Here is a 20,742-nt window from a genome sequence, read left to right on the forward strand (position 1 = left end):
TTAAATTTTCAAGCTTATTCGATAAGTCAATTGAGTGATCATGAACGAGCTCTAATCGAGTCGATTCACAAGTAGCTTATTGAATGCTCATTTCATTTGTAGCCCTAGTATGAATAAAAAAATATAATAAGGGATTCAGAGAGAAATGATATTTAGAAGATTCTGACAAGGTGATATTATTACAAGCCATCAACTACAATAACCTAATATTTCAAAGCAACACTTTTAATTTTTGTTTAAAGCATACCTAAGTCCTTTGGAAGGAGCATAGTTGTCCCAAACCTAGAAGAAAAAACATGAAGTGTTGACATGAAGTTTGCATCCTAACACACAAAATAGGGTATAAATCCTAATTTTGTAATATGTTGTATTTGCAATATGTGGGATTATAATAGTAAGCAATTATCACTAATGTATTGATGTAGTTCTTAACATATTTTATAATTATTTTATGCGTTGCATATGTAATAAGGACACATTATACATTTCCTTATTATTCTTAAGCAACTTTTGAATTTATTGAGAACCCTACAGGGTGTAAGTTTGTATAGAGTAGTTGAAGAATACTACAATCAAAGCAAGATAGCTTCAAAACTACTCTCCTCTTACTCCTTCAGGATGTGTTCCCACTTTTTATATCACCCTTGGAGTTATGTAATAATATTCTCCTCTAACTCATTTAGGACATATTCCCACTCTTTAGGATGTGTTCCACCTTTTTCTGTATCTTACTTAGAGTTGTGAATCATTTTCAAGTTATTTCTAAAACACATTATAACATGATTTTGCCTGCTGCTACTTGCATCATTTGGCATCTGAGCCCACCATCATTTAAATGGCAAAATCTATGCATGGAACAAAGGAAGGTATATAAACTTAAGATCTATTTTCAAGTGCATCCCCGTCGAAGCATCTTCTCTTTAGTAAAGTTTAACTCTTCAATCCACTCTCAATGTAGCAAGTTCTCTCCTTCCCCCTAGTTCCTCTCACAATTTGCTTTTTTAATGAATCAATATAAATTTCTTAAAATTTATTTGTTTTCAAGGTTGCAATTCTAAATCAATATTTGTAAGGAAAAGAATAAATTGTTACTAGAAAACTAGTTCCTACATGTTGTTTTCTACTTTCTTTCATGCGCCGATTGTTGTAATTTTTTGCAACAGATCCATGAGCTCTTTGTGCGTAAAAGGTCTTGTAGGCATTGCTTCATATTTCCTATGAGTTTTTTTTCTTAGACTCACTGCTGAAAATTTTAAAAACAGAAAAATTTTGAGGCAAGAAATCTTAGGTTCTAAAGTTTCATAATGCAAATCTAGAATGTGAAACACAAAATTATGCACACAAGTTCCAGTATGTAGTTCATTGGCTTCAAAATTAAATAGTTATTCATCACTTAAGATGGAAACAAAAAAATATTCATAAATTTAACAAAAATGATAAATCACCAGGAACCATGGTTTAAAATTGCGCAATAAGAGGCGCGCCTCAGCGCAATTTCACCCCTTTAAGCCTCAAAGCTCACGCAATGAGTTCAGGATTTGAGGCGTATGCCTCAAGTTTAGTGAGGCGTGCCTCGCCTCACGGTTGAGAAGCATTCGCCTATAAAAATAAAAAAAAAACTAACCTAATATATATTTGTTCGGTTCGGACCTCCTAACCCCCGCGCGGTCTTCCGTAATTTCCCGAAAACAAGTTTTCTCCCTTCTTCTTTGAGCTACCTTTTTCTCTCTTCGTTCAGCGTCGTCTTGCTTCCACCGTGAATTGCTCTTCACCAATTGCTTGGAGTAATCTTCTACCGCGAGTTGGGTTGGAGTCTCCCTCGACCAACAGGTGAAAGCTCTTCTTCTTCGTGGTTCCATCTTCTTCTCGGTATCGCTAGGTACATGATCGGTATCACTAGGTACATGCTCAGTACCACTCGGTACAACAATGTTTGGTACCACTAGGTACATACTCGGTACCGCTCAGTACATACTCGGTATCTTTCAGTATTGAGCATGTAAATACTCGGTACCGCTTAGTACATGCTCAGTATCAAATAACTTACGAACTTTAAAAACAAGCATAAATACAAAATTACTCTTATAATAAAAATTTGTTCTGGGGGCGCTGCCCCCGAAAACCCCCATAGGGGTGCTGCCCCTTGAACCCCACCAACCCCGACAGACTGGTATATTGTTGTGTTCATCATCTTTAGTAATAGTTGTTAGTGAGTGCATTGTGTTTAGGGATTCAATATATTGCACTAATATATTCTTCTCATAAAGGATGGTCAGAAGTAATGATAAAGCTACATCATGTCATAGAAAAGATCCAGCATTGAAACATAGCACTCAGGTGGATGTAGGGGGAAGTGATTGTGAAGGGTGGTGTGACTAGGATGAAGGATCATCTTTCAGGGACTCACAAGAAAAGTTCCTGATACTATAAGAAAGGAGATCAAGTCATACATGAATAAGTCTACCACGCCAACACATCTTGCACAAAAGCAATTTGAGGACAGAGTTGATGTTGGCTCTTACTACGGGAGTGAGCGCAGCATTAGGGATTCATCTTCTTCGATGAAGCCCATTTTATCTAGGGGTTCTAGAGGGCCTATGGATCATTATATGGTGGACACATTAAAGGATAGGCCTCCTACTACACAGAAGATGGCCCCATAAAAAGAAAGAGAGGCACGGAGAAGAGTGTTTAAGGATATAGACAGATTCTTTTACGAAAATGCAATTCCATTTAATATTGTAGCATCACCTGTCTATTACAGCATGATTCATTCAGTTGGAGCATTTGGAGAGGGTTCAAACCTCCAACCATGTATGATTTGAGAACATGAATTTTGAAAGAGTTGGAAAGCACTAATAAAAGCATCGAAAAAATTAAGAGGACTTAGGCCCAAACATGAGTAACAATTATGTTATATGGGTGGTCTGATATCAAACATAGAATTCTGATCAACATTCTCATTAATAATCTTTATGGTACTGTGTTTTTAAGGTCAATTGAAGCATCTGACCAGGTCAAATATGTTGAGTTCATATTTGAATTATTAGATAGCATTGTTGAGGAGGTTGGAGAACATTTGGTTGTACAAGTTGTGACAGATAATGCAAGTTCTTACAAGGCTGTAGGTAACAAACTTATTGAGAAAAGGAAACATCTGTATTGGACTCCATATGTTGCACATTGCATATATCTTATTCTTGAGAAGCTTGGGGAGCTACCTCAACATAAGAATGCACTTACTAAAGCCAAAAAATAATCAAGTTTATTTACAACCACTCTTGAATTCTAGCTCTTATGAGGAAATTTTCAAATAAAGAAATTCTAAGGCCAGCAGAAACAAGATTTGTAACCGCTTACTTGACCTTAGAGAGCATGTGAGATGCTAGATAACCTTTAGAGCCTATGTTCACATCTACACAGTGGTTGAGTTTTGCTTAGGCGAAAAAGGCTGAGAAAAAAGAAATTAGAAAGATTGTTTTAAATGATAGATTTTGACAAAGTATCTTATATGTCATTACAACCACTAGACATTTGGTTCAAGTTTTAAGAATGGTGGATGCAAAGAAGAAGCCTGCAATGGGTTTCATCTATAACGCCATGGCTGAAGCTAAAGAAATGATTGCCTCCAACTTAGGAGGCAATGAAGGTAGCTTTAGGAAAATTTGGAATATTATTGATGATAGATGGGAGTTACAACTTCACCAGCACTTACATGCAGCTGGTTATTACCTAAACCCTCAATACCTCAGTATAAATATGCATAGAACAAATTTACAAACCATGAAATAAAGTTGGGATTGTATCTTTGCATAAATCAGCTTATAAGTGTGCAATTGAAAGATCAAATGCTGACATGCAATTGGTACATTTTAGGAACAAAGAAGAATTTTTTGGATTACAACAAGCAAATGATACAATTATCAAATGATCTCCAGGTAATTTTATTTAATATTTTAAACAATTATTTAAAAGTTATTTTTTTCGCACAAATTAAACTCTCTTATATAAATATTATTTGAGTGGTGGATTCAAATTGGCAATGGGACTCCAGAATTGCAGCGTTTTGCTGTGAAAGTTTTGGGCATGAAATGCTCTTCATCTGGCTGTGAAAGAAATTGGCGTACCTACAACAAAGAACATACAAAGAGGAGAAATCAATTGTCCACATTGAGGATGAATTCACTGGTGTACATTATGTACAATAGGAGACTCAGAGATACAAATTTAAAGAAAAAATGATTAATGGATGATGAAGATCCTTTGCTTTGCGATGATGTGGCATCTGATGATGAGTGGTTTGTAGATGATGAAGTTGAAGTGATGCCATCTGAATTACAAGATGAAAATTCAAATGTTGATTTTTTTGATGGTCTTAAAGCATCTACATCCATCATAACTCAAGAATAAATAAAAAAAGGTATATAAATAATATAGTTTTCTTAGACTTTTATTAGTGTATTACATTATTATTTATTTTAAGATTGCTCAAAAATATTTAGGGAAGAGGAAGATAACTGATATTAAGGAAGAAGGGCCTGATTGGGAGACATTGGACTCTATAGGAGAGGAGGAAGGGGAGAGAGCAGTTCATCGTAATGATGATTCAATTGAAGACCCCCTTAGTGATGATAGCGCTGATGACTTATGAGTTCTTATGTGATATGTCATTGCTATTTATTTTTAGAATTATATGTTAATGAAAAGAATAATGTGATTTAGGAAAGATGGAGTTTGAGTTGAATAATATTTCATGTGGTATTATTATTGGGATATTTTGATTTCACTTCATATCTTGTGCATTTTTATGTTTTATATATTATTTACTCATTAGTATATATAAAATTTATTATTTTATGTTTATATAATTTTTTTATTTTGAGGCTTACGCTTCAAAATGCCTTGAGGTTTACACCTCGCCTCACTAACGAAAAACGCCTCAATACCCGATTACGCAATTTTAAACATTGCTAGGAACATAAAAAAAATCATAAGTTTGATTGAAACTCAGAGCACGACTGGAGCTATTACTAAACAAATTGGATTATTGCAAATTTGACAATATTTCATAACACATATATGTCATTCACTAGAATTAAAGAGAAGAAAGAGAAAATAAAAGATATTACAAAATAATAAACTTGATATATTGATGATATAATGATATACCTTCCTCTAAAAATATACAATCTCTAATTTGTACTAGACGAAAACAAAATTTAAATCCACCATCACTCAATCAAATTGGAAATCAATGTAGAATTAAACTAAAATATCAAATATAATTACTTATCTAACATACCCCTAATTATAATCACAATCCTCTCTCAATTAAAATAAAAAATAAAAAAAATTAGAATCATTAGCCCTATCCGAGAAAAAAAAATGTGCGAACAAGAGTTGCGAAAGACCCATGATATTAAGTGTAAATGACATCGCAAAAGGCTGATGATCATAAGAATTGAATCACAAAGATGTGAGCTCTGAAAATTCACGCCCTAACCTCTTCGCAACCGGGCCTCTTCGTGACCCCTTTATTTTTTAAGTCGGCAAGGAGAGTTTTAATAAGTTTAGGTTCCGGGATAAATTTTAAGAAAGCAGAATTGATTTTTAGATAAGACACTATCCAGAGATTTTGCCCCCATTTTGCAAGGACTTTATGATCTAAGTTATGGTTTCCTATAGGCGCAAGCCCCTATAGTTAATTACCCTTTCCTAACAATGAGAGAGAACTTTTAATTAAGATTATTCCTTGAATTGATACGTAATATCCAGCATAAAGTAGCAACAAAAGTACATATTAAAAGTTTAAATTTATCACCGCACACTTAAAGCGGATGGTGGGAGGAATGATGATGAAGCCAATCAAGATCCTATGATTCTATCGTCCAGTGCCATCATGGTCCCTAGTCTACATAGTCAAAGGAGGTAGTCGACCAAACCTGACAGAAGGATCCTTGTCGACAGCCATGAGTTGGTTTGTCGATGGGTACCTTGTAGACTTGGAGTAAATGTTTGCCTAAGGTGATAGATTTGAGCCCACCTTAGCTAACAAAGGGCTTTATGTACTATCAATTATATCATATTGATTCATTACTCAAGGTTTACAGCTATTGGGGAACATGCAGGCTCTGACTGTGACCATAATTTAGTGGTACCATTTGGCAGCAAAACCACCTGATCAGACGACCCCGGTCATAATCGTTTACCTGTGGTGCTATTTGACGATGAAACTGCCGGTTATAGGACATGTGTCACGTCCTTAATGGCAGGACATGGTTTGCGAATGAATCATAGTAATATTCTCGACTAAACATTTGCTCTTTGTGAGCTAAAATGATTTTCAGATTTATTCATCTCGACAAATTATTACGGAGGGTGAATAAATTTTTGCTTTAAGTTATTATGTGATTAATTTCAATTCGATACTTTGAATATTTGAAGAGAAATGAATTTGAATTTTTTTTAAACTTAAGCCCCGAATAATTAACTTTGAGATTTGGGGGCATTTCTTTGAAATTTGTGTGCACCATTATGATTGAGATTTGCATGATAGCTCATCGAGGTTTTATTGGTACTATCATTTTATTAATTAAATCTAGTTAGCTCTGTTTGATTGTAAATAGAGGATCAAGTTCAACAATTTTTTTAGTTATCATATAGATATCAGAACTAAAGGTATTCATTTGAATATATGAATTTTTTTTATAAGAGGCCTTAAAGGTCTAATATGAATGTATAAAATTAAATACTTTGGTTAATTTGAACGAGTGTCGGTTATGAGAGTTTATGCTTTTAGCAGTGAACCTTTTTATTAATAAATCTTGAATGCCTGATATGAACATATTAAAACAAACACTCCAGTCAGAGCTACGACCATGTATTTATTCGGTGTTTCAAATCATGCCAACTCTTGTCCATTCAAAGAAGAAGAACAAACTTGAACTAAGTTCACTTTTGACATGTGCAACATCCTCAGACGTCATGTGTGTACAAATATCACACTCATCAGGGCCCATGCAATATCTTTAATTTTATTTTAAATGATATGCGTGTATATGTTAGCATACTTATATAATGTACTTTGTACATTTGAAATTTCATTCATTATTTTTTTGATTCCCGTAGCATACTTAGACATCATGTATATGTCACGCTTGTCGGGTCCCATGTTGTAATATGCTTTCGAGTGCATTTTGTATAATGCATTTGCAAGATGATGAACACTTTTTGTATGAGTTACGTTATGCATAATATGCTATATATGATTTGCATGATGATGCATTTGCACATCACTTTATGATGCACGCATAATTCATTTGCATATTCTCTGGCGTGTATGTCTGCTACATCTATATGTTGCATGGTTTATGATGTTTTTGCAAGTATCGTAGCATGCACACATAATGTATTTGTATGTTTAGTGGTAAATGTGAGTGATGCATTTGAATGTGTGATATACTTTCATGGAGCACTTACACAATTCGATTACATGTTTGCGTGATCAACGATATGTGTACTTAATACACGTGCATGGTGTATGATATAATTGTGTAGTGCACTTGTACATTTTGTTTAGTGCGTTTGTTTGAGGCACCCGCATGAATCTCGATGCACTTGCATAATGGCATAATCATTAGCATATATATAAGATGGCTTGCATTATTAGCAATATGTGTGTATGTTATACAGTACACTCATATGATTGGCGGTATACATACATGCCACTTTATGTATATATATAGCGCATTTGTATGTAGATTATACAATAGGGGCTTGTAAGAAACACCCTCTTTCAATAATTTTTGCACGTCGTGCACACTTTAATTAAAGGTCGTACAATTTGTGACATGTAAAGTGTCCTATTTATTTTATTTTTCAAAGGCAAATGTTCATGGGGTGTACGACACATTCATGGGGAACGTACGAGTCTCCTGACTTGAATAGGTGGTATGCACGCTACCTAGGGCAACTGTGCACCTGTGACCTTTCCCTTGTCATTCTGTATTTAGAATTTGGCTCAGCAGGTCACACAAAGGGATAAATTTTTGGGTTTTAAATAGGAAACCCGGCCCTAATTTATTCCTTTGCACATTTTTATTCACAAAGCCTATCTTGCAAGGGGTTTGCATGTGCACTAGCTAGGAGCAAAGGGAGGGAAACTTTTACAAATTGGTGAACAACTAGTTCTCCTACAAGTTCACTGCAAGTTCTTTTCTATTATGCTTTAATTTTCATTCATTTATAGTGTTTGGAACCAAGTATGTCGTGCATTTTTAAGTTTGTTGACTTATGAGCTTAAATATATTTTAATTTTTAATAAATTTCTTCTAAGTCATGTAGTTTTTTTATAAATTTCGATAACACCACGGTATCGTCCCTCGTAGAGGGCTACATTAGGGTACTAAGCCTTCCAACCTGCCAAGAAAGGTAGTCACGGTAGGTGTTGGGTAACATTATGGTCGAAATTTCATTCATTGCCTGCCAAGAAAGACAATCATAGATCTTTAAGTACCTGTTTATAAAGTATAACATTTCCCCGCCTGCTAATAAAAAAGGTCATGGGTACTTAGTATATATATATATATATATATATATAATAGCTTACTTAGTATATATATATATATATATATAATAGCAAGTTTCTTCGCTTACTAAGAAAAATGGTCACGAGTACTTAAAATTTTTCATGCAAATAAATTTTTCCGCCTGCTAAAAAAAGCAATCACAGGTAATGTATATCATGCCTACGAATTTCCCCACCTACTAAGAAAAGTGGTCACAAGTACTTAAAGTAATTATTTAAAAGTAAAAATTTTATAATAGTAAATAATTATTTAGATTAATCGTGCTTTCATCCGCACGCACCATTTAATTTTTGTCGATCGACGACCCTAATCAATGAGTGTCAATCTTAATTGTTTCCACTGCTCTTGTCACATTGGCTCTGTCCAGCTATTTTGGCAATTTTGGTTTTTGATCGACACGCATCAGGTAAATTTCATGCGACTTCGAGCTCTTTCTCTTTCAAAATTCACCGTGCGCGGTCGACTTGATCCCGACACTATTATTGAGGTCAACAGAAGAGAGGCATAGAAATCCCATGACTAACAATTACAATTAGTGATTCAGTGGAGAACCTTAATCCTATAGCAAAGGTAACCACATGGAGCAGGAGCCTAGAAGTCATAATCATTGAATACCCATAACAAAAGGAATAGATATGAATCCTACATCAATCTACTCAAGTTTAAAAAAAAAATAGTCGTGTATATGATACTATGAAAACCGTAGAGTCGTGTGTATGATACTATGATTTACTTGATGTGAATTATGAAGGATGAGATTTTAAAAAAAAAACATAATCCAAGGAATTCTTTGATGATCCATGATATAAAGTTAAATCAAATAAATAAATAATCAAAAAAAAATTATTTACAACTTATAAACATTCATCAACATGCTATATGACATAATATAATTTTGTTTTCCTAGCAGTAATTTTCTTAAGGAAAACTTTTTAGAAATTAAACAAATCATTAGCTTATCACCTGATTTGAATTTTATGACTTTAATGCACAAATTCAATAGCTTAATAACTATTGTTATTGAAAGTAAATTTAATGTAAATATCTTCATACAAATTCAATCTGAACCCACTGCCTATACATTAAAAAGAGATCCAACTACCATATCGAGTAGGTAATGTTTTTAATTCAAGAATACTATTGTTTTTATTAAAGAACTAGGCAATTAAAAAAAAAAGTGGAAGAAGTTTCCTCTCACTTCCGTGAATATTGCCTCTCAATAGTGACTCTTTTCTACACCTCTAAATTCTCCTTCTAAAATATCTCTTTTTTGACACTTTATATATATATATATATATATAATTGCCACAATAAATATATATATATATATATAATTGCCACAATAAATATCCTTGTTCAAAATAGTCATATGATATGCTATTGATCATTTTCCGAGCTTAAACAAATGAATCCTATGCTTTATATTATTATGCATATTCTTATCATCAATAAATACACATTCGTAGTCCAAAAAACTGATATTTTCCCAAGTCTCAACAAATGACCAACAAACATCTAACTTCTATCTAAAAACTTGTTGTTCACACTTCATGCTTAAGTGTTACCTTTCAAAACAACAATAGTCCACTCCATGCTTAAGTGTTACCCTATGTTGCACCGATACGGATACGGCAACATGGATACGACACGATACGGATACGGAACAGTTAATTCTTAAAAATACAAAATACGGGTAAGGCGCGAACATGGCATTACAACTTATAAATCATACAAAAAAATTAAGAAAGCAATCAAAGCATAATATTTGAAATTATATAAAAAAATGAAAGTAACATCATTTGTAGCCTTGTAGCTTATAATATCAAAATAAAAGTACGCATTAAATGTCCAGTACAACAACAAAAGCATAAACATAAATTGTCTAGCACAAGAAGTTTCAACTATTCAATAGAAGGAATGATATGATTAGCTTCTTCAGTGGTTTGTCTTTGAACTTCTATATCATCTTCAATAAATATCATAGCTTCTAATTCAAGATTAGCAATTTATAATATTTCCATATCATCAAGAGACTCAAATCCATCTAGGAAATGAAAGAACCTCGCTCGCAGCCACAGAAGTAAATACGACGGGTCTTTTTTCTAGTTTTTTTTTTGTTTTTCAACGGACAGCGTATCAGATACGCGTGTCTTTTTTGAAATTAAATAATATTTTAATTGGATGCGACAAAGCGTATCCAACACGTATCGGTGCCATATCGGAGGTGTATCTGTGTATCGGAGGCGTGTCCGTGTATCGGATATAACACGCCTTCATAAATAGATGTATCAGTGCAACATAGGTGTTACTTTCAAAACAATAATAGTCCACTCCATCATCTCTGCATCGAGCCCGAATGTTATGATGTACTTAAACTTGAGTCTTAATTTTTTCTCGAGATTGACCTTAAAATTTCAAGAAAGTATTCTTAAGATGATGATTGATAGATGAAGTATTAACAGGCCGATGAGGCAAAATATGAAGATAACATGGCTCTTGAAGAGGATTTTCCAACTGTGATTCAAAGTCTAATCTCGAAACCCAAGCCAAATTATGACCAATGACTGAGCTTAGGCAAGAAATTAGATATTCAATTGCATAATAAAAGATTTTGATTTCTTAAAAGTTGTGACTGAGCTTAGGCATGAGATTATATCAAGCATAAAGTAAGAAAGTGCCTCAGATCATAAAAGAATTTTGTGTTGGGTTTTAAGTTCAAGCTGCCTTTATTTAATGTTGATCACCAAAATTTTGAGCTGGAGATAAAAATTATCTCAAACCTTTTTGTATTATGTCGCACTTCAAAACAAATTAATTAAGTCGGCTTTATTCTGTAACTACTAGCACCACCATGTGTTTCTTATTCAGCGGCATGATAATTGGTGAAGCTTAGAGCTGAAGCCCCAAGATCATTTTACAAATTAATAGTTTTTCTCAGTTACCATCGCACAAGATGATTCCATTCGTTCCTCGCACAATCAGGTAATATGTTACAAAGGAAGTTTTAAGACACCCAATCGATATGAGTTGATAAGTTGATGATGGTGATGATCACAAAGAAAAGATATTCAAATTTTGCACTTCATAATGACGTTTTCCTAGCAGCATTCAAAATTCAATAATGAGTCAAATTTTTAGAAGTTCAAGTCATTTTTCAAAATGTTAGAATCTTAATAAATAACAACCAAATCATCTCAAATACATAATCAACTCTTTAAACGTGTCAGTTACATAAGAATTTCAATTTCTAACTAAGGTTTTTACGATAAAGCTACAGTTCAGCTACAGTTCTACTTGAGTTCATTTTTTTCCCTTCTAAAAAGAGAAACAAAACAATGTCATTTATTCAATCTTAGCAATTAGAAGAACAGAAAAGTGTACCATAAGCGGTAACGTCCGGATCATATCATGCATATACCAGTGCATGTTATCTTGGTTGATGCATATCTAATTGCATTTTATAAGTGGTCTCATCCCAACTATTTGAGCCCTAATTTAGGTAATTTTTTGTCCACCTTGTAGCCATATTACCCTTTTGTTTATCATCTCATAGATATAAAATTTATATCATTCAAAATTATACCAAAACCATTTTATCCAACATTAATTTAAGTAGAAAACACGGTAAGATTGCATAAAATTTTAAAATGATAAAGTACCGTTATAAATTCGATCAAGTACACGTGGAACAGCACAAAATATAGTAGGTTTTAGCATCGCTATGTCTTCCACTAAAAGTTTAACATCCTGAAAACAAAAAGCACAATTAGTTAACGTCTACTCAGACCAAACGTTTTGCTACAGAATGGCTTACCCCTTGCCAAAAGCCAATGGAAGCCCCAGTAAATATGAACATCTCTTCAACTACCCGATCAAAAATATGTGCCAAAGGTAGATAGGACAAGTAAACATCGTCATCACGGAGCTGAAAATTTTAAAAGAACATCTAAAAATTTCAAATTTCAAAATTCATGAGGCAGAAAAAAGAACCAAAAAATGAAACTTGCCATTTGGACAATTGAGCCCGGAGAAATTTTAAAATAATATCTGGTAGTAGCAATTCCAGAACATATTATTTACCTCTTCATTCGCAGATTGGAGCAGCAGAACTACACCAGCAACAAGTGTTATGATGCTTTCATTCGAAATCAAAACACCTTTAGGATCTCCAGTTGTTCCACTAGTATACATTATGGTGCTAATATCTGTTTTTTGGTTTATCGGAAGATCAAAGAGCTGATTATCCCCCTACAGTAATGTACGCATTGAGTAATTAAAAGATCGCAAACAGGCATTAAGTTTGATATCAGGTACACATACAACATATTTGTTCTCAATTCCATTTATTCGCAAATTTAGACGCTAAGTGTTGAAAAAAACACAATTTTAGTAATGCAGTTCTACAAGTTTACAATCTCGAAAAACGTCAAGCCAATAAATGATCTTAGATACCTTTTAGTTTTAAGTTTCAGCATTACATAGTTTTCTTCTGTGGTTTTCTGATTTCACATTTTTCTCTTGCCTGCGATAATAATGTTGTCTAGGAGAATCGATTGTGTTCTCTAATGTTATGATACCCTAGTACGACTTAGTTATTTAGTTTGATACAGTATCTAGATTTATTGGCTCAGCTACTTAATTGATTTTACCATTTTGCATCTCTAGGCCTATAGGTTCATTGGCTCCTCTGCTTAGCCGCTAAACCCTAGGCCAGTCTTATGCTTTATGCGATTTAATTATACTTGGATATGTAATCATTATTTGATTATCAAACTTGTAGCCAAATTTCATGTTCTCTATAGGTATTGCTTCATGTCTATATGTATGATCTTTTGCTGGCAATTTTTAGTGACATTGATTATGGAAACCTTGCTATTGTGGTTCTTTATGGAATCGTTATTTAATTACCAAACTTGTAGCTGCCAATTTCATGATCTCATTGGTAGCGTTTCATGTCTATTTGTATGATCTTCTGCTGGAAGTTTTTAGTAGCATTGATTATGGATACCTAGTCTGATTTGGTAATTTAGACTGGTACAATTTCTGTATTCTTAGTTCACCTAGATCATTGATTTGACAATTTTGCATCTCTGGGTTAATAGCTTTACACTTAGAAACAAAATGTGAAACGAGTATATACGGAAAAAGGTTGGAGTAGCTCCAATCGCAGATAAGATTAGAGAGTCGCCTTAGATGATTTGGTCTCATAAAATGTTGACCTTCAAATGACTTGGTTATGAGAGTAGATGAATTAGATCTAACCAATGTTAAGAAAAGTAGATGTAGACTTAAAAAGACTAGGTTAGAAAGTATTAGAAATGATATTTTTTTTATTAGATTTAATGAGAATTTGACTCTTAATATGACACAATAGAGAAAAAGGATTCATGTAGCCGATCCCACATAGTGGAATAAAAGCTTGAAGTTATTGTTGTAGTTGGGTTTAAAAATTCATGGGTTCCTACATTTAGGCACTAAATCCTAGGCTAATCCTATGCTTCACATGGTTTAGGTATACTTAGAGATGGAATCGTTATTTGATTATCAAACTAGTATGCACAAATTTCATGATCACTAGTACTGCTTCATGTCTATCTATATGATCTTCTGTTGGTAGGTTTTAGTGACACTGATTATGGAAACCTTGCTATGGTGGTTTTCTATGGCTTCAACTATAATTTCACGATATGGTATTACATAATCTCACTGAATTTGAGAAATCCATGAGCTACTAAGGAAGCTTACCTTTTTTCCAACCCAAAGTTCACAAGATGGGGTTTAGAACCCAAGACCTTGGAAACAACTTCCAAGGCTCCTACCACTGGAATTAGGTGTCACCCACTACCAACTAACGGAGGTTGAATTATTATCTATGATGCACCGACACTTCTCCTCAAAGAGGCTTGCAGTGTCCGACACCGTGTCCGACACGACACTCGTCTGACACTCCTCCGACACGTGTCGGACACGCCGAAAATGTGTCCGATTAAAAAATATTAAATGGAAATTGGACACGCGTGTCCGACACGCATATCTTAAATATTTTATGAATTTTTTAAATATAATTTATTGTATTTTGTGGGATTTAAACTAAATTTCTTATTTCCTATCCATAACACCAAATCAACGTCCGCATTTAATTCCCAATCATCGATTATTCTCATTTTCATTTCTTTTTGGCAGTGAAGATATTTTCATCTCCTCTCTCGGTGATTGCTAAATGGCATCGACGCCTGACTCTCGACGCCTGAAATATTAATTGTTGTTTTTTGAAACTTACCAAAATAAAACTAATGTACATGCTCGGTACCGCTCAGTATATGCTCGATACTGCTAGGTACAAGCTCGGTACCGCTCAGTACATGCTCGGTACCGCTAGGTACATGCTCGGTACCGCTCGGTACATGCTCGGTACCGCTCGGTACATGCTCGGTACCGCTCGATATCTTTCCATACAACTAACTTACGAACTTTAAAAATAAGCAGAACTTCAAGTATCATCATCTTCTTGTTGTGAGAGAAATTGGAGCACATACTCATTTATTCAATCAATGAAGAGGAATAAAATAACTGCACAACGAGCTGAAGATTTAGTTTATGTGCATACAAATCTTCGTCTTCTATCAAGGAAAATCCCACTTTATATGACATGTGATAACAAAATGTGGGATGTTGTTGGAGATGGGTTCGAGTGTCTTGATGATATGAGATTATTGGATGTTGCAAATCTTTCTCTAGATGAACCAGAGTTGGAAGCAAAGATATTCAATGATGATGATATTGAAGGCCAAAGATCAACCTCTGAATCTAATTCTACCATTCCCTCTATTGAGTAGTTGGACCTTCATGTTGTACTAAATGATTTTTTGCTTATATTTTTGTAGTTGTACTAGACATTTTGTACTAAACATCTTTATATTATAAGCTAAACAAGTTATCATGAAATTGATTTATTATTTCTTGTCATTTTTAATATAATGTGACCTTAATTTCTATATATTATATTAAAAAATTATTATGTCGTGTCCACGCCGCACCGTGTCCTATATTTTTAAAAAATGCCATGTCTATGTCGTGTCGTGTCCGTGTCGACGTGTCCGTGTCCGTGCATCATAGATTATTATAAATACAAACTTGAGGCAAGAAATTAGATATTCAATTGCATATTTGCATAATAAAAGATTTTGATTTCTTAAAACTTGTGACACAAATATGACAACAAAATTTGGAGGAAAATAACCTCCATAAGGCATGGATTTCTTTATTTGGTAACTTTTACTATGTTATTCTTTCATATTCATAAGTTCTGATCAGAGTAGTCTCGTCAAAATGCTCCCTCCCGACATCCAGCCCCTATCGAGCGTAGCGTCTAGCGTCCGCCTTCGTCAATACCTAGCCCGATTCGCTTGACCTAGGCACCTCCATTCACTCAAATCAAAGCCGCAAGTGGTCCCTTTTTTTCACTATGGTTGTTGGGCCTTCCGCCTCTGTATGCTGCTGCTGTTGGGTAACCTTTCTTCCCTAATCTTAGCTGGTTTTTTCTTCCGTTTCCCTTCCTATGGCTAGGAATCGGTTAATAGACCCCAATTTCTTGGATGGTAAAGTTAAATCTAGATCTTTTAGAGATGTTTTATCCGGTGAGTCGGCTTCACCGGATTTTCCCCCGCTTAAAGTTTCTTTTCACCATGGTTTGTCGGGTTTGTTTATCTCTGATGAGAAAATTACATCTCTTGTTTTGCCTTTCGAGTTTGCTTTAGTCAAAAAATTTCCCAGCCATCGCCCACCGCTTGACTTAATTTGAAAAAAAAAAATTTAACCTAAAAGCTTGTTGGAGATTTTTTGGTTACTTTACTGAATCCTAAAAATGTGTTGATTAAGCTTGTTAATGACTTAGATCATAGCTGTCAATGGCGCAAAATAGCGCGCGCCATGGCGCACGGCACGGCGCGACGCACCTACGGCGCCATGTTCATGGCGAGGCGCATGTGTTTAAAATAACGCGCGCTATTTGTGCCACATGTGAGCCATGGCGCATTGCGCACGGCGCAAAATAGCGCGCCAAATTGTTTTTAAATTTTGGTATACTTATGAATATTTTTTATACCGCTCGGTACCACTAGTTACATGCTTTGTACCACTCGGTACAATCAGGTGGAAACCCCGCCAGGAGGCAGCGCCCCCTTGGACCCCCCGGCAGCCCCCATATTATGTTTCTTGGACAATATTATGTTTCTTTTATCTAAAATCTAAATTCGTTTTCTTTTAGGTGATTATAAAATGTTAAATTCAGTACTTATAGGATTATGAAGTAGCGGTACCGAAGGTGATGAAGAGGATTATGAAGTCTTTTATTATTATGATAGCTTGTCTTTCATTTTTAATAATATTGCATATTCATGCTTATTATTTTATAATTTTTATATAGCTTACGCCATGTTCAAAATAGCGTGCGTCGCGCCGTGCGCTATGCGCCATGGATCCAAATGAATCTTTGCGCCATGATGCGCCATTCGCCGTTAACAGGTATGACTTAGATTATTGTAGGGTTTTCTCTCATCGCTCATATTTCGTGTGCAACTACTTCATGAAGCTTTTCAAATAGACCCCACATTTTGACATTAATGTGAAATCTCTCATTGTCCCTATTTGGGATTCTTTTCCATGTCTGCGTACTTATCTTTTCTCCCCCCGGATTCTGCATGGTTTTGGGTCGCTGTTTGGTAGACCTTTACGAACGGATAATACGGCTGTTAATTGCTCGAAACCCTCTACGGCACGCATATTAGTGGAATTAGATGTTACGAAATAGTATACTTCTCAAGTTTGGCTTAGGTCGGAGACTTGTGGTTATGCTCCATCGGTTGAAATGGATGAATTTTATTTGAATTGCTTTCATTGTAAATCTTTGGGTCCTCAGAATTGTTGTCTGACCCAATATCCGAATTTGGGTGTTTCTCCTTCTGTTAAAGAGGCAATCGCTACTGAAGGTGTTAATCCTCCTTTAGCTAATATTCCTGTGCCTAACGTGGTTGGTTTTGATTTGGATGGGGGTGATAAAAATGTTGCTATTGCAATCCATATTGCTTCAGATGAGAACCCCATAGTTGATGTTATTTTTCATGAGAAGGCTTTACCCTTGCAGTCGGGATAGGTTTGTTCCTTCTGTCGCTCATGTTGATTTTGGCATTGAATCCTCTTTAGTTGGAAATGAATCGTTGGTCCTCGACATAATCGGAGTAGTGGATGTTGAGTCTTTGATGAGGACATCGGAGATCAAAGGCTATGATCTTGAGTTATTTATTTATATGTTTTCTGTACTAGTTTATTTTATATTGTTGTTTTTCCCTTTATACCCTTACGGGTGGTCATGTAGTGTTGTAGCCCGAAGGGCATTTTAGTCTTTTATTTTTTTTCTTTTCATGAGGCCTATTTATAGACTAGTTGTTTTGTATTTTTGGATGATGAATTGTTAATGAAAATTTTGATGTTACTTGTTTGATCTCTTGGTGAGTTCATGAGAGGAGAGACCCGAGGAGGGTAAACGCAATACCCGTCAATCTTGGTGGATTCCAAGGTTTGCGGTTCTTCAATTTTTTCTTTTCTTTTATTTTTCTTGTGTCGAATCCCCTCCCCTAAACCTTCTTCCGCCGGCCTCCCTCCAACCCCAAATCCCTCTGCTCCCCAAAACTGAGCCCCTCCCACCTTTGCCGCCGGCCTCCTTGGGCCGCCCAAGCCGCTGAATATTTCCCCCACCCGCCGACCGGCCATCTAGCCGTCGGCCTCCAACCCTCCACCCACCGGCCCACCTTTCCCCCAAGCCTAAGCATTTGAAATTCAAATTTCAAAGAGGCATTAATGGCTTTCCTAAATTAAGTCCAAGAAATTAGGAAAGTTACTTAACTGAATTTCAATTCAAATTTGAAATTCAAAAGTTTTCCAAATACTATAACTTAATTTTGGAAACCCCTCTTTGAAATAAAATCTGATATTTAATTTATATTTTCTTTAATGCTTTGAATAATGTGTGGGACCCACTTAATTAACCATAATTCCCCCATTCCATCTCTCTATTTAGCCGGCCCGCTTCATTGGGCTTATCTCTCTCCTATTGCATTAATTGCTCCTCAATTACTCTTCCCCTAATCCCTCATAAACCACCGGCCCCTCCCTAATTCCTCCCCAATCCCACCTAATTTAGTGATCAAATTTAGATTTCTAAATTTTTCTCCCAATCCCCTCCTACTTTTCTTTATTTCTTTCCCATAATGACCTCCCAATCAACTCCTTAATTTGAACCCAATCAATTCATATTGGATTTGACTTATTCCAATCAGCCCTGTCGGAGAGTTCTGGGAAGGAAATACTTCGTTTCCCTGCAGACCTAGCCGTCCCCTTACCAAGCCTCCCCTCCCCGTATGTCTCTTCCCTGTAGGGGATTCTTGGATGTTGCCTGGAATTACAGCAGCATAATCCTGCTGCTCTACTTCCCCAGTAGGCCCGTATTGCTGCCTAAGACTCCTCAGACGGGACAATCTGTTGTCCCGTCTCCTTAGTTGCTGTTCGGACTGCTGTTGGAAGTATTCTGCAGGCCAAAAGGGTTTCTCAACCAACACTTGCTGCTGCCTACACGTCTCCAGTTGCTGTCCAATCAGTTTGGTGGCCATATTCCACTGCCATGCTGTCCAAGAAATCAATGATCACCTTCCTAAATGTGTCCAAGCCTTGACGTTGCTGATTACTCTTCATCCAGTGCCTTGGTGATCAAACCGGAAGCTTCGTATTCTCTGATTATTTGGGTAAACTCTTCCCCAAATCATTAAATCTCTTAGTCACTTTTCAATTGTGGTTTATAAATGATTCAAGAAGATTCTCGTCACTCTCTCCGCTAAACCCTCTTAACTAGATAAGTTGAGTGAGGGATCTTCTTGTAGTGACTAGTCTTATTGCTAGTGTAGGGATTTCTTGTTGAAACCACTCATGCATGCAACGTAGATTAAGTTGGCTATTTTTTATCTTAACTTCTATGCATGTGGTTTAGCCTAAGCTTGTCTTTCCGCTCTTTGTGTTTTATTGCGTCGTTTAAATTCACCATTAAGATATAATTATTTGTTCTAGGAGTATTAAGTGTGCAAATTCCTTAAAATAATTCATCTTTGCAAGTTCGTTGTACATCAGTCTTCTTCGTGTGAATGTAATGTGTCTCATGGTGTTGTGGCTGTTGATCCTTCTTCGAATGAATTTAATGTGGCTCAAGGTGTTTTTGGTAATAAGTTGATGAATGTGGGTGATAATGAACTTTGTGTTATTAATATGGGGGTGATGAACATTGATTCTAATGAGTTGGATCATTCTGTTGCTTCTCCTATGACGTCTGCTAATCTAGTTGTGTCGGCCTCCTCTGGGGGATTGGGAGTGAATGAACAACTTGTTGATGTTCCAATTGTTTTACTTTCTGCTAACATCTTGTATGCCCATGTGCGAGTCAGCTCGGGGGAAAATTGTGACACCCCAGGCACCCATAGTGAAAGGATTCGTCGACAGTCTTGATCAACCATCACTTCTTTCTCCCTTGCTCTGACCTGAAATTGTTAACCACATATAATGAGCTTCAAAAAGCCCAGCAGGTCACCAAAGCCTATAACTGAAATCAAAGCACGGTACTGAAACAATATGCATGTCAGTCCATCAAATCCATAACAATCAGTTGCACATGATCAGTGAATCTATGCAGCAGATACGAAAAATTAGTAATCAATGCATGATCAATACAATCCACAATCATCAGTAAAAGAATCGATAAACAGTAGGAAGAAGTCCATAAAAATCCATGAATCGATAAACAGTAGGAAGAAGTCCATAAAGCTCCATGAATCAGTACATACGATAAATCTCGTAATAATACAATCAAATCAATAGAGGAAAATCATCGTCTCGACAATAACCGTTAAATCAATATCGTATCAATATAATCAATCAAATCAATTACCTCTGGTCAATAATATCAATCGGTATGAAATCATATAAAACAATCAAACCAATACATCGCAAAAACGGTTGAAATCAAATCAATACAGTAAAACCTATTCCATATTGATCAATGAATCACATGCAGCAGTTCAATACGGTGTATCAATGAAGCGATAGTATCAATGAA

General features: G+C 35.5%; 1 protein-coding gene across 1 annotated transcript in view; it reads right to left on the minus strand.

Annotated features, from left to right (window-relative positions):
- The window catches only part of LOC110093577 (long chain acyl-CoA synthetase 4), a 55,773-nt gene that overhangs the window by 24,660 nt on the left and 10,371 nt on the right, over positions 1–20,742 (minus strand). The window contains exons 9-11 of the mRNA XM_020818509.2: positions 12,669–12,836; positions 12,403–12,513; positions 12,248–12,335 (exon numbers count right to left, since the gene is read on the minus strand). Coding sequence (XP_020674168.1) covers positions 12,248–12,335; positions 12,403–12,513; positions 12,669–12,836 — 367 coding nt within the window. The remainder of the gene's footprint in view (positions 1–12,247; positions 12,336–12,402; positions 12,514–12,668; positions 12,837–20,742) is intronic.

The sequence above is a fragment of the Dendrobium catenatum genome, unplaced genomic scaffold, assembly GCF_001605985.2.
Source record: "Dendrobium catenatum unplaced genomic scaffold, ASM160598v2 fragScaff_scaffold_333, whole genome shotgun sequence".
NCBI classification, from domain to species: Eukaryota; Viridiplantae; Streptophyta; class Magnoliopsida; order Asparagales; family Orchidaceae; genus Dendrobium; species Dendrobium catenatum.